Source organism: Poromitra crassiceps, assembly GCF_964638095.1.
Source record: "Poromitra crassiceps genome assembly, chromosome: 13".
Lineage (NCBI taxonomy): Eukaryota > Metazoa > Chordata > Actinopteri > Beryciformes > Melamphaidae > Poromitra > Poromitra crassiceps.
Window position 1 is genome coordinate 29,209,153 of NC_139644.1, and position 15,867 is coordinate 29,225,019.

Consider the following 15,867-nt stretch of genomic DNA (forward strand, 5'->3'; position numbering starts at 1 on the left):
CTGTTTCTGCCTTTAATGAGTCATTACATATCTCTGAAAAGAATATGACCCAATATTGGTCTCATTATCACACACAGTTGAGTCATTACATATCCCTGAAAAGAATATGACCCAATATCTGTCTCATCATCACACACAGTTGGCTGAACGGCAAATCAATTAGCGTAGACTGTGAGTGGATGAGTGTGGGAGTGGACCGATCAGATGGAGTGGGCTATCTTCCCGGTCTCATTATACAGTGGGAGGCAGGGAAACCACAGTAATAACACAGAACAAATATAGACAGTGTTAGACAGTTAAACAGGCATGACTATTTATTAATTGTATTGTGAATCAGGCCCGGGTTCATTTTGTTCAGTTAAATTGAGCGAGGAAGTGGATTTTCTTCAAAATGAATACAGGCCTATTGGAAAAAGTGGAAAAAATCCCCGCATGAAAAGATTGTCATATTCAGGCTATTACAGGATAATTGAAAAAGAAAACTCAATCATTAGCAGATAAATTTCTTATTTGCATTAGGAAATTACTTTGATTTGAAAGCGAATAGACACCCCCCCGGGCAAGATACAACTAATTATTATCAAGGAAACAGATAACTCTCCTTTCTTATGGACAGACTGTTTGAGGACATTTCTGTTTTCTTTGACAGTGGGCTGCGGAGTGTGACAGGACAGACGGAGCTGATGACAAGTGAATGTACAGTACACCATGCAGCTACACTGCAGCTGACATATATCCCATGATGTATGACATACATGATGGGATGTATGTCAGCTGCATGGCGTACAGTATGGCTTAGTCAACTTAGCGACGGAACACCTCTAAGCCTGCTAGCATACTGCGACATATTCATAATCCTCTATACCGCCTATAAGCTGCTATCCCTTGTCGTCCTATATGTAATGATGAAAGCCAGAGCTAGATTTGTGAAGCCATTAATCTTTGAATAACTGCTTATTGTGGCAATATATACATTTTGTGTTAATTCAAGAGATTATGGCATATGCCTCATGCTTTACTGTTTAATGTTATCACTTCAAATATATGATAAGCGACTTAGCTGAACAGATAAAATATGTCATGACATGAACTGAAGGGAAATCACTGAGAAATGTTGCCTTTTGAAATGCAAAGTTCACTTTAAAGCATCTACTCCAAAAGGCACTTGTGTTTTCAGACTAGATACTGAACGGGCTAACCTTGTGGCAGCGGTTTGTTTTCACATCACCATCTGAGAACGAGTCACTCGCGAAACCGTTTCAAAGGGCAGGTACTTTCAATAAATACCAGGCAGGTGATTGGATGAACCATCTGTCTATCAAAGGCTCGCTCTTGCTGGAGTCACACCAAAGCCCGCCCGTAGTTGCCTCACAGGACGCTGATTGGTGGTTCAGATTCAAACCAATAGATCGGAGCGGCTGCGTGCCAAGATGGATTTGTCGTGTGATCATGATCTCGTGCTCAAATCCAGCTGCCTCGCAAGGTAATGAAAGAGCATGAGAACAGCTGTTTCTCTGTCTCTCATCATGAGAACAGCTGTTTCTCTGTCTCTCATCACGAGAACAGCTGTTTCTCTGTCTATCATCATGAGAACAGCTGTTTCTCTGTCTATCATCATGAGAACAGCTGTTTCTCTGTCTATCATCATGAGAACAGCTGTTTCTCTGTCTATCATCATGAGAACAGCTGTTTCTCTGTCTATCATCATGAGAACAGCTGTTTCTCTGTCTCTCATCATGAGAACAGCTGTTTCTCTGTCTATCATCATGAGAACAGCTGTTTCTCTGTCTATCATCACGAGAACAGCTGTTTCTCTGTCTATCATCATGAGAACAGCTGTTTCTCTGTCTCTCATCACGAGAACAGCTGTTTCTCTGTCTATCATCATGAGAACAGCTGTTTCTCTGTCTATCATCACGAGAACAGCTGTTTCTCTGTCTCTCATCACGAGAACAGCTGTTTCTCTGTCTATCATCATGAGAACAGCTGTTTCTCTGTCTATCATCATGAGAACAGCTGTTTCTCTGTCTCTCATCATGAGAACAGCTGTTTCTATGTCTATCATCATGAGCAAAGCTGTTTCTCTGTCTATCATCATGAGAACAGCTGTTTCTCTGTCTATCATCATGAGAACAGCTGTTTCTCTGTCTATCATCATGAGAACAGCTGTTCATCTGTCTATCATCATGAGAACAGCTGTTTCTATGTCTATCATCATGAGAAAAGCTGTTTCTCTGTCTATCATCATGAGAACAGCTGTTTCTCTGTCTATCATCATGAGAACAGCTGTTTCTCTGTCTATCATCATGAGAACAGCTGTTTATCTGTCTATCATCATGAGAACAGCTGTTTCTCTGTCTATCATCATGAGAACAGCTGTTTCTATGTCTATCATCATGAGAACAGCTGTTTCTATGTCTCTCATCATGAGAACAGCTGTTTCTCTGTCTATCATCATGAGAACAGCTGTTTCTATGTCTATCATCATGAGAACAGCTGTTTCTATGTCTATCATCATGAGAACAACTGTTTCTATGTCTATCATCATGAGAACAGCTGTTTCTATGTCTATCATCATGAGAACAGCTGTTTCTCTGTCTATCATCATGAGAACAGCTGTTTCTCTGTCTATCATCATGAGAACAGCTGTTTCTCTGTCTATCATCATGAGAACAGCTGTTTCTCTGTCTATCATCATGAGAACAGCTGTTTCTCTGTCTCTCATCACGAGAACAGCTGTTTCTCTGTCTCTCATCACGAGAACAGCTGTTTCATCTGTCTCTCATCACGAGAACAGCTGTTTCTCTGTCTATCATCATGAGAACAGCTGTTTCTCTGTCTATCATCATGAGAACAGCTGTTTCTCTGTCTCTCATCACAAGAACAGCTGTTTCTCTGTCTCTCATCACGAGAACAGCTGTTTCATCTGTCTCTCGTCACGAGAACAGCTGTTTCTCTGTCTATCATCATGAGAACAGCTGTTTCTCTGTCTCTCATCATGAGAACAGCTGTTTCTCTGTCTATCATCACGAGAACAGCTGTTTCTCCGTCTCTCATCACGAGAACAGCTGTTTCATCTGTCTATCATCATGAGAACAGCTGTTTCTCCGTCTCTCATCACGAGAACAGCTGTTTCATCTGTCTATCATCATGAGAACAGCTGTTTCTCTGTCTATCATCATGCGCTTTCCCTTTGAGTAGCGTCTACCTCTGCATAGCAGATCACTAACAAATCCCATAATTTTATGATGACAGCCATGCATGACAGTCTATGACAGTCTCATGTGTATTGCAGTGTGCTCTCAAAGGTGACATGCATGTGTACACAGTGATATGAGTGCAAGCATGCACACACACACCTGGCACACACACCTGCACACAGAGAGAGAGAGTTAAAGAGGAGAGCAAGAGAGAGACACACACACACACACACACACACACACACAGACAAGCGGGGGCGCACACACACTCAGAGACGAACGTACACTCTACCTGTCTTTGAAAAAGCGACGGAAGCCAAAGGCGATGAGTTTGAGCACTGACTCCAGCACAAAAGTGGAGGTGAAGAAATAGTTGCAGTACTTCAGGGCAAGATCTAGAGACTAGAGAGACATGGAGAGAGACACAGAGACAGAGAGAAAGAGAGAGAGAGAGAGAGAGAGAGTGTGTGTGAAGAGGTAGCAAGGGGCGGTAAGGTAACAACAGGCAAACTACTTTCTAATGTCTGGAACTGATCCCATTGTTTGAAGAGTAAAATCAAGCATGCCAGAGGCTAAAACAGGGGATCCTGCATTCAGAGCAGCACAAACACTCGTGCACTCACACATTTATCACAAACAAACACTCGTGCACTCACACATTTATCACAAACACTCGTGCACTCACACATTTATCACAAACACTCGTGCACTCACACATTTATTACAAACAAACACTCGTGCACTCACACATTTATCACAAACAAACACTCGTGCACTCACACATTTATCACAAACACTTGTGCACTCACACATTTATCACAAACACTCGTGCACTCACAAATTTATCACAAACAAACACTCGTGCACTCACACATTTATCACAAACAAACACTCGTGCACTCACACATTTATCACAAACACTCGTGCACTCACACATTTATCACAAACACTCGTGCATTCACACATTTATCACAAACAAACACGCGTGCACTCACACATTTATCACAAACAAACACGCGTGCACTCACACATTTATCACAAACACTCGTGCATTCACACATTTATCACAAACAAACACGCGTGCACTCACACATTTATCACAAACACTCGTGCACTCACACATTTATCACAAACAAACACTCGTGCACTCACACATTTATCACAAACACTCGTGCACTCACACATTTATCACAAACACTCGTGCACTCACACATTTATCACAAACACTCGTGCACTCACACATTTATCACAAACAAACACTCGTGCACTCACACATTTATCACAAACACTCGTGCACTCACACATTTATCACAAACACATTTTCGCCCTAAATTATATTTACACAGGATTCGATTATTGCAGAGGCTATGCATGGATTAAATGTATTTAAGGATACAAAGAGGATTGTCTTGGCCATCCGGTCCGGCTTCATATCACCACAGAGATAGCAAAAAAATATTTTTTTACTTTCATAAAGATGGCTGCCACATGTAAGCTTCTAACAGCAAGTGTAAGGCTGCCAAATGTCAGGACCAGCAGCTTACAAATATAGCCAAGAAGACCTTTTGATGTTTACATTCAAAGGCTGTGGGTCTGCTTGAGGAGGCTTGCCCCATATAAAAGGTCAAACGGGCAACTTATCTCAACGATAATCGCTTCTCTCTCACTGACAACAAGCACCAGGCTGTTGGGAAAGCTGAGAAAAAGAAAGACCCCACGGATATACATGTACTCCGCTGCACTGCTAACATCACTCTGACAGCTGCAGCTAATAAAATAAACTCACAAACTCTGTAATAAAATCAGCACAGCGCACTAACTCTTCCTTTGTATGAATTGCAGCTATTCACAACACACACAATCGAGTGTAGATGTTTGTGGCAGCTTTGTGAGTGGAGTTAAATGTGATTGGTTTTGCGCCATAATGAAGTGAGGGTGGCTTATCAGATTTCACTCCATCAGCGGTTTCCGCCACGGCATCTTTCATACAATGCTGCCGTTTGGGGGAGTTCATGGCTGTGACTACAATAGATGCCAGGGTAGGAGGCATGGCTATGACTACAATAGATGCCATGGTAGGAGGCATGGCTGTGACTACAATAGATGCCAGGGTAGGAGGCATGGCTATGACTACAATAGATGCCAGGGTAGGAGGCATGGCTATGACTACAATAGATGCCAGGGTAGGAGGCATGGCTGTGACTACAATAGATGCCAGGGTAGGAGGCATGGCTGTGACTACAATAGATGCCAGGGTAGGAGGCATGGCTATGACTACAATAGATGCCAGGGTAGGAGGCATGGCTGTGACTACAGTAGATGCTATGGTAGGAGGCATGGCTGTGACTACAATAGATGCCAGGGTAGGAGGCATGGCTATGACTACAATAGATGCCAGGGTAGGAGGCATGGCTGTGACTACAATAGATGCCATGGTAGGAGGCATGGCTATGACTACAATAGATGCCAGGGTAGGAGGCATGGCTATGACTACAATAGATGCCAGGGTAGGAGGCATGGCTGTGACTACAATAGATGCCATGGTAGGAGGCATGGCTATGACTACAATAGATGCCAGGGTAGGAGGCATGGCTATGACTACAATAGATGCCAGGGTAGGAGGCATGGCTATGACTACAATAGATGCCAGGGTAGGAGGCATGGCTGTGACTACAATAGATGCCATGGTAGGAGGCATGGCTGTGACTACAATAGATGCCAGGGTAGGAGGCATGGCTGTGACTACAATAGATGCCATGGTAGGAGGCATGGCTATGACTACAATAGATGCCAGGGTAGGAGGCATGGCTATGACTACAATAGATGCCAGGGTAGGAGGCATGGCTATGACTACAATAGATGCCAGGGTAGGAGGCATGGCTGTGACTACAATAGATGCCATGGTAGGAGGCATGGCTGTGACTACAATAGATGCCAGGGTAGGAGGCATGGCTATGACTACAATAGATGCCAGGGTAGGAGGCATGGCTGTGACTACAATAGATGCCATGGTAGGAGGCATGGCTGTGACTACAATAGATGCCAGGGTAGGAGGCATGGCTGTGACTACAATAGATGCCATGGTAGGAGGCATGGCTGTGACTACAATAGATGCCAGGGTAGGAGGCATGGCTGTGACTACAATAGATGCCATGGTAGGAGGCATGGCTGTGACTACAATAGATGCCAGGGTAGGAGGCATGGCTGTGACTACAGTAGATGCCATGGTAGGAGGCATGGCTGTGACTACAGTAGATGCCATGGTAGGAGGCATGGCTGTGACTACAGTAGATGCCATGATAGGAGGCATGGCTGTGACTACAGTAGATGCCATGGTAGGAGGCATGGCTGTGACTACAGTAGATGCCATGGTAGGAGGCATGGCTGTGACTACAGTAGATGCCATGGTAGGAAAAGTTCATGGCTGTGACTACAGTAGATGCCATGGTAGGAAAAGTTCATGGCTGTGACTACAGTAGATGCCATGGTAGGAAAAGTTCATGGCTGTGACTACAGTAGATGCCATGGTAGGAGGAGTTCATGGCTGTGACTACAGTAGATGCCATGGTAGGAGGCATGGCTGAGACTACAGTAGATACCATGATAGGAGGCATGGCTGTGACTACAGTAGATGACATGGTAGGAGGAGTTCATGGCTGTGACTACAGTAGATGCCATGGTAGGAGGAGTTCATAGCTGTGCTACAGTAGATGCCATGGTAGGAGGAGTTCATGGCTGTGACTACAGTAGATGCCAAGGTAGGAGGCATGGCTGTGACTGACTACAGTAGATGCCATGGTAGGAGGAGTTCATGGCTGTGACTACAGTAGATGCCATGGTAGGAGTTCATGGCTGTGACTACAGTAGATGCCAGGGTAGGCGGCATGGCTGTGACTACAGTAGATGCCATGGTAGGAGGCATGGCTATGACTACAGTAGATGCCATGGTAGGAGGCATGGCTATGACTACAGTAGATGCCATGGTAGGAGTTCATGGATGTGACTACAGTAGATGCCATGGTAGGAGGCATGGATATGACTACAGTAGATGCCATGGTAGGAGTTCATGGCTGTGACTACAGTAGATGCCATGGTAGGAGGCATGGCTATGACTACAGTAGATGCCATGGTAGGAGGCATGGCTATGACTACAGTAGATGCCATGGTAGGAGGCATGGCTGTGACTGACTACAGTAGATGCCATGGTAGGAGGCATGGCTGTGACTGACTACAGTAGATGCCATGGTAGGAGGCAGGCAAGCAACTACTGAAAAAGCCAACATAGGGGAGAAGGGAATGTCCTCCCTACAACATTCTAGATAAAGCAGTAGGATGTTACCCATTTCTTCTTCTTTTGTGGCCAAGGCAGCTTTCGATGAAGCTGGCGCTGTGCCATTAATCAGATTAAGAGCTTTGCTGCACAAAGGTCTAATTGTTTGCATACATGCAATTTAAACCCCTTATCTGTCACCTAACATGTTTCAACAGACACACGTGCTCAATCAAACCTGTGGCCACACACCACTGCACAGCCTGAATACCACCCCGTCCCTACACCCTCCTACAGGAATGCATGTAACCACCAAACACACATCTACAGTACACACACACACACACACACACACACACACACACACACACACACACACACACAGATATGTTCTTCCTTACATGGGGCTGGTTGTAGTGCTCCAGGGACATGGTGATGACGTTGATGCAGATGATGAAGGTGATGATGAGGTCCAGGTAGTGGTTGGTGCACAGTGTGTGGATCATCAGACGCACGCTGCAGTAGCTGGAATAGTAGGGGAGCTTCTGGGCCTCTGAGGGAGGAGGAGAGATGAATGACGCCTTCACAGATCCATTTTATATCGTCAGAAGAGGAGTGCTTTCTCATGTCATTGTGATCGATTCCAAACAAACCACTGTGGCTGCCGCCAGAAATCTAAAACTGTGTAAAAGCTTTTGTAAAAGCTTTGATGAACTGGCTATAGATTGATTCACTATTGTTACTATCAGATGGTGATGGAGTGTGGCAAATAAAAAATAAATAAGAATATATGGCAGATGGCAGAATATTTAAAGTTTCATTGCAATAGGCACTGTATATTTGAATAGGAATTGTCAAGGACAGTGTCCAATCTTGGCTAGACTGTATCTCTTACTGCAGTATACTGCATACTGCATACTGGTTCTCTCAGCTTAGGCTATTTGACAGTACATAATGTAACACGACAGAAAATTGTTCAGATTGGAGATCACACCAGAACAGATTGGAGAACAGACTGGAGACATTAACACATATTGTTCAATTCATGAGCAAGTATGGAGACAATTTTGCTGCCACATTTATAAAACTAAGCACCAAGACTACATTTTAAGTCTAGCTGCTTGTCCTTGAACATGAAATGACACTATTCAAGACCTGGAAAGGACTTTCCAGACCTGCGTCGGAACAGCTGGTCTTGGTGAATCTCTTCCCTAATCCTCTTCCTGCCCTGACCCTATCTTTCCTTTTCCATCCCTCCATCTTTGCCTCTCTCTTCCTCTTCCTGCCTCTGCTGTTTTATTTTCTCTTCCATAGCCCTTCCCTCTGCCCTCCCTTACTCCTCCTCTTCTTCTCCATGCGTTTCATGCGTTTCTCCTCGCGCCGCTTGGCTTCCTCCACCTCCTGGTGCTGCCGACACTTGTGGAAGTTCTCCACCACCACGCCCACAAACATGTTGAGGACGAAGAAGCTGACGATGAGGAGGAAGGAGATGAAATACAGCAGCATCCACGGGTTGTTGTTGGTCACCGGCTGGGGTTGGTGTGTGTGTGTGTGTGTGTGTGTGTGTTTGTGTGTGTGTGTTTTGTTTGTGTGTGTGTGTGTGTGTGTGTGTGTGTGTGTGTGTGTGTGTGTGTGTGTGTGTGTGTGTGTGTGTGTGTGTGTGTGTGTGTGTGTGTGTGTTTGTTTGTTTGTTTGTTTGTTTGCCGGGGGTTTAATGAGAAAGGGAGAGAAGTGAGGAAGGAGTGAAAGCAAATATGTTGAAGAAGAAGAACAGGAGGAAGGAAGGAGAGAAGGGGAGAGGCAAGAGGGAAGGAGAGAAGGAGAGAAGGGGAGGGGGCAGGAGGGAAGGAGAGAAGGCCGGAGAGAAGGAGAGAAAGACAGAGTTAGGGAGGCAAACATGTAAGAATTAGTGGAACAACGCGGGGCATGGTACATTTATCCTTTTTATCCATAATCTTTTTATCCAAACTGTGTTTTGGATCAGTGAGGGAGCATCGATCTTAATATGAAGGAGATATATCTCATTCTCGCACAGCTTGTGTAAACACTGTGGGAATCTGAAACGAGCTATGAGAGGAAAATAGCCCCCACTAAAAAGGGGAATAATTTCACAATAATTCTATCCATAAGTAACACATGACAGAATGTATGACTATTTTGGTGATGGGTTCCATCCACCTTCTATGATAAAACATCTAAAAGATAAAATCTTATCAGACTTGCATGGGACAAAATCTTCGTGATCTAATCTGTGTCAGTTTAGGGGTCCTTGACGTGAAACAGTTTGAGAACTGCTGGTCTACAGGATGTCATATATTAGAGGAATTCACATTTAAGCATATCATTTCCATATAATACAGACTTGCTCATTTAATTGTACAACTTGTATACACAGATACCTGCTGGTCCACCCCGACTGAGTCCAGCCCATGGTACATGATGTTGACCCAGCCATCCTTGGAGGCCAGCACAAACAGGGACATCAGAGCCTGGACAACAGCAGACCCAAAGTTATCCAGACATATTCATTACTTTATGGGGGGGGGGGGGGGAAACCCATCTAATTACATTCTGTGCTCGTACTTACATGCACACAAAACACATAGACGTGACACTGACCTGTCCCAGGTTGTCGAAGTTGTACTTATGGTGGACCCATTTGTAGTTGGCCTGCAGACAGTCAGACTTGTTGGTGATGTTTTTCACATCTATGCCGAAGCAGTAGAAGAACTTGCCTTTGAACAGCTGTCAATAGAAAAACAAGGGAACAACGGTTTTCTTTTGACGCCGTCTGACAGCTCACATCAAAACAATGGAATAAACCTTCGTAGGCCCCTCCAGTGAGACGAGCGAGCGCTCCTGAGTGATATAATGAGCTGGTCAAAGATCTCACCGATTGAAAGTGTTGTGTAGTGTAGTGATGAAAGGACAATGACAATGAGGGTGCGTTTGCGAGAGAGAGAGACAGAGAGAGAGAGAGAGAGAGAGAGAGAGAGAGAGAGAGAGATGCATTTGCATGTGTGTGACAAAGCCATAAAGAGGGAGAGGGAGGGAAATAATTAGATAAAAACCATGGTGATGAGATAAGTTAGAGAAAGCGTAGTGCACACAGGTAAAGTACAAAGCTGGACTGCCTTGAATAAAGATCATATATAATATACATTATGAATAGATAAGACAGATATATTCAGTATATACTGTGTATATGCAGCAGGCAAACACACACACACACACACACAGGGAGTCTGCTGTTCTGTTTCCTACCTGTACCCCCAGAATGCCGAAGATGATGAAGAAAGCGCAGCAGATGAGGACAATGTTGCCAATGGGCTTGAGAGAGGTGATGAGGGTCTCCACCACCAGCTTCAGACCTGGAGCCCTGCTGATCACCCTGGAGGAGGGAGAGAGGGATGGAGAGAGGGAGGAGGGATAGAGGGGGGAGGGAGAGAAAGAGGAAGGGAGGGAAGGAGGGGAGAGAACAATCACACTTTACAGCATGACAACTGTCTGCCTAAACTGAGTGTATAAATCATCTGCAGCAACAGCATACCTGCTTTTTTACTAAGTCCCTCTGCGGTAGCTCCTCCTTACCTGAGGGGGCGCAATGTCCTGAGCAGCCTGAGCACTCTGAGCACGCCCAGGATCTTAGCCCCGCCCGCCATGGACACCACAATGTCAATCAACGACACAAAAACCAGGAAGCCATCCAGAATGTTCCAGCTGCTCCGCAGGTAAGCCTGCTCACCTATATACATACCCATGGAAACCACCTGAGAGACAGAGAGAGAGAGAAGAGTACATCGGAACATGGATGTACAGTTTATGCGTGTACAATAAACTGTCAAAACGGTTTGTCTTACTGCCTATCTGTAGTCACTACACATACAGTATGTGTATGAAACCCATGACCAAAATAGTCATACTTTCTGTCATTGTGTTACTTATTGATGGACTTACAGTGAAAATAAATTATTTTCTTTTGCTGGAACCCCCTCGAGGACCCCTGGGGTCCCTGGATCTCACTTTGAGAACCACTGGTGTATAGGGAAACGAAGTGTAACCAAGAGAGCGAGTGATTCAGACAAAGAGAAAAGAGTCGTCAGCAGCTGTAGGTCACAAGAGGCTGTCTGTTGACACTGACGAGACGTGTGCCACACACACACACACACACACACACACACACACACACACACACACACACACACATAAAAAACACACTCCCTCACCTGGCTGCTGAAATGCACAACAATGTGTGTGACACGCATGACACACACACTCTCACCTTTTCAAACAGCACCTGCTCTCCTTAGAGAGAGCCCAGAGCTGACACTGACTCCATCTGTCATGCTCACACACACTATAGCTATGGTTAGTGCTGGGAGGGAGCTGTCACACACTCTCTCTCTCTCTCACTCTCTCTCTCTCTCTCACACTCACACACACACACACACACACACGGTTGGCGATGACACACACATACACACCATGCATCACTATAAGCGGTGCGCAGGTAGAGGTTTGATTTATGTTGAATATTCGGGATTGCAGTGGTAATGGCTTTGCCCTTGGTTGTAAAAGGGTTAGTGTAAAACCAATTGACAATTGATGGGACTTCCCCATAACCCTGAGAGAGAGAGAGAGAGAGAGAGAGGGAGGGAGAGAGAGACGGGGGGGGGGGGGGGGGTGTCATGGGGATTGTCAGCACTGTGCTGCATATGCACAGAGTGGATCCAGTGGTTTCCTCAGCATCAGCAGGAGAGATTAGGCTGACATTTCAAGCTGTTTGCAGAGTGTCTGATAACGCCTCAAAGGGACGATGGGGTTAGCATGCTAACATAACGCCTCAGAGGGACTATGGGGTTAGCATGCTAACACAATGCCTCAGAGGGACTATGGGGTTAGCATGCTAACACAATGCCTCAGAGGGACTATGGGGTTAGCATGCTAACATAACGCCTCAGAGGGACGATGGGGTTAGCATGCTAACATAACGCCTCAGAGGGACTATGGGGTTAGCATGCTAACACAATGCCTCAGAGGGACGATGGGGTTAGCATGCTAACATAACGCCTCAGAGGGACTATGGGGTTAGCATGCTAACACAATGCCTCAGAGGGACTATGGGGTTAGCATGCTAACACAATGCCTCAGAGGGACTATGGGGTGGGCATGCTAACATAACGCCTCAGAGGGACGATGGGGTTAGCATGCTAACACAATGCCTCAGAGGGACTATGGGGTGGGCATGCTAACACAATGCCTCAGAGGGACTATGGGGTGGGCATGCTAACACAATGCCTCAGAGGGACTATGGGGTTAGCATGCTAACACAACGCCTCAGAGGGACTATGGGGTTAGCATGCTAACATAAGGCCTCAGAGGGACGATGGGGTTAGCATGCTAACACAATGCCTCAGAGGGACGATGGGGTTAGCATGCTAACATAACGCCTCAGAGGGACTATGGGGTGGGCATGCTAACACAATGCCTCAGAGGGACTATGGGGTTAGCATGCTAACACAACGCCTCAGAGGGACTATGGGGTTAGCATGCTAACATAAGGCCTCAGAGGGACGATGGGGTTAGCATGCTAACATAAGGCCTCAGAGGGACGATGGGGTTAGCATGCTAACATAACGCCTCAGAGGGACTACTATGGGGTTAGCATGCTAACACAATGCCTCAGAGGGACTATGGGGTTAGCATGCTAACACAACGCCTCAGAGGGACTATGGGGTTAGCATGCTAACATAACACCTCAGAGGGACTATGGGGTTAGCATGCTAACATATCAAAATGGCTGAGAGATCAGTGCTTAGCAAACATCTTAGGCCTGCATGCCGATTAACAAGTGTACAAAATGTCAGCTCCCTATTGATTTACACCACTGTTTTCACACAAGCTGTGTTCGTTGGTTGGAACTGTTTTGTACGTGTCCTGGTACATGATGGATCCAACATTAAAGATTTCCTGTCAAACTGTCGAATGGGTGAATGGTATGATAATAAGAATGAACTGGTAGAGTCGGGGAAAAGTCATTTTTCAATCTGCTGTGACATTAATCCATTCTTTCGAATGACCTGCAGGGGACAACTCCACTGGCTGCAAAATAAGTCAGATTACATGGAAGTGAATGGGGAAATGACTATACTTCTCACTGGATTTATGGCACCAGTAAACACTTTCCTAATGCGTTTATGGTCGGAATTGTGAGTTTTAATTCTTCTTCAATACAGCATGATGTTGATTTTATAAATGATGGTCCCATTTCGAGTAAAATAGATGATAAACTAGAACGACCGCAACGCGGACTTATGCCTCCGCCATTAGTTCATTCTTGAGTCCAAATCGCCATTTGAGGCAAATTGGAAGAAATTCCGTGAACGCGCTCCTGTGATGTTGCGTTGCAGAGCTTGGAAATTGGGTGTGTGAGGTCACAGTGACCTTGAACTTTGACCACCAAAATGTAATCAGTTCATCCTTGAGTCCAAGTGGACGCTTGAGGCAAATTCAAAGAAATTCCATCAAGACATTCCTGAGATATCGCGTTAACAAGCTTGAAAATGGCGTTCGTGAGGTCACACTAACCTTGAAGTTTGACCACCAAAATGTAATCAGTTCATCCTTGAGGCCAAGTTAATGTTTGAGGCAAATTTGATGAAATTCCGTCAAGGCATTCCTGAGATATGGCGTTAACAATCTTGAAAATAGCGTTGGAGAGGTCACAGTGACCTTGACCTTTGATCACCAAAAGGTAATCCTTTCATCCTTGCACCCAAGTTGACGTTTGAGCCAAATTGGCAGAAATTCCATCAAGCCGTTCTTGAGATATCGCTTAAACGAACTTGGGAATGGCATTCGAGAGGTCACAGTGACCTTGGCCTTTGACCTTTGACCACCAAAATCTAATCAGTTCATCCATGAGTCCAAGTCGATGTTTGAGGCAAATTTTATGAAATTCCGTCAAGGCATTCGTGAGATATGCGTTAACAAGCTGGAAAATGGTGTTTGAGAGGTTACAGTGACCTTGACCTTTGACCACCAAAATCTAATCAGTTCATCCTTGAGTCCAAGTCGATGTTTGAGACAAGTTTGATTAAATTCCGTCAAGGCATTCCTGAGATATCGCGTTAACAAGCTTGAAAATGGCATTCGAGAGGTCACAGTGACCTTGATCTTTGACCTTTGACCACCAAAATCTAATCAGATCATCCTTGAGTCTAAATCGATGTTTGAGGCAAATTTGATGAAATTCCGTCAAGGCGTTCCTCAGATATTGGGTTAACAAACATCGTAGGGACGTATGGACGTACGTACATCCGTACGGACGGACGGACAACCCGGATCCATAATGCCTCCGGCCTGGCTACCGCCGGGGGAGGCATAAAAAAGACTGTGATTGACAGGTCGTGTACATTCTCTATGGGAATTTACCATTACATTCCAGAATCAAAAGCTCCAGTCCACTCTATGTCAATATCTGTAGTTTGTAGAAACTAAAAAAGTATATATGCGTAACTGTATGATGTATACAACTGCAATCATAACTGCTGAAGGTATTTTGGACCTCACTACATTGTGCCTGAGCCTCTAAAAACAAAAGGTTCTGCCGCATGCTGACCAACTCCTCAACCCTGCTGTGCTGTGCATCTTATTTGGCTGCAGCTTGTGTACCGTGCTAAGCTTTGTGGAGGAGTCATAGGGAGAGATTGATGTTATACAAACACATGCCGACACACCTACACACTCTCTCTCTCTCTCACACACACACAGAGAGACACAGAAGGCGCAGGCAGACACAGAGGGAGACGTGTAGCGCTCGACCAGGGAGCTGACAAATCTGTGGCTCCTCGGCTGCCTGTGATTGGTTAATAATTGATTGTGGGAGTGCATAATTGATGGCCCGCTTGTGCCAAAGCCTTCCACAGAGAATACAGAGACTGGCAGAGAGAAGGATGGGAAAATAAGAGAAGGGGAACAGAGAGAAGGGAGATGGAATCTAAACACATCCTTACACATCGGGAGCGTTTTTTTCGTGCGATTAATTCGCACGTCAATAATATTTTCCGAACCTATATCAGTCAATGCAACCGTGCATACCAACGTCGAAGTTTCGCTGAGCGTTATTGCGGCGTTTATTTTTTCGAACCAAGGTCGATTTTTCAGAAATTCGCTTCCGACGTGTACACATCTGTTGCTGTGATTGACAGGTGGGTCAAAACTCGCATCGCAATTTCGTGCGGTATATTCACATCGCTCTTGATGTGTAAGGACCTTAAGGAAGAAAACAGAACTGAGAGAGAGAGAGAGAGAGAGAGATTAGAGGGAAGCTACAAACAATGCATGTAGGGCAGAATTAGGCCAATACCCACTAATAGTTCTAACAGATCAAACAAA

At 45.2% G+C, this 15,867-nt stretch overlaps 1 protein-coding gene across 1 annotated transcript in view; it reads right to left on the reverse strand.

Moving 5' to 3' along the window:
• The window catches only part of LOC310788468 (voltage-dependent T-type calcium channel subunit alpha-1I-like), a gene marked incomplete at both ends in the record, with an annotated part of 218,268 nt that overhangs the window by 32,463 nt on the left and 169,938 nt on the right, over positions 1-15,867 (reverse strand). The window contains 7 exon segments of the mRNA XM_083650017.1: positions 3,493-3,602; positions 7,872-8,023; positions 8,808-9,000; positions 9,870-9,959; positions 10,090-10,215; positions 10,735-10,861; positions 11,062-11,240. Of these exon segments, the coding sequence (XP_083506143.1) occupies positions 3,493-3,602; positions 7,872-8,023; positions 8,808-9,000; positions 9,870-9,959; positions 10,090-10,215; positions 10,735-10,861; positions 11,062-11,240 (977 nt within the window).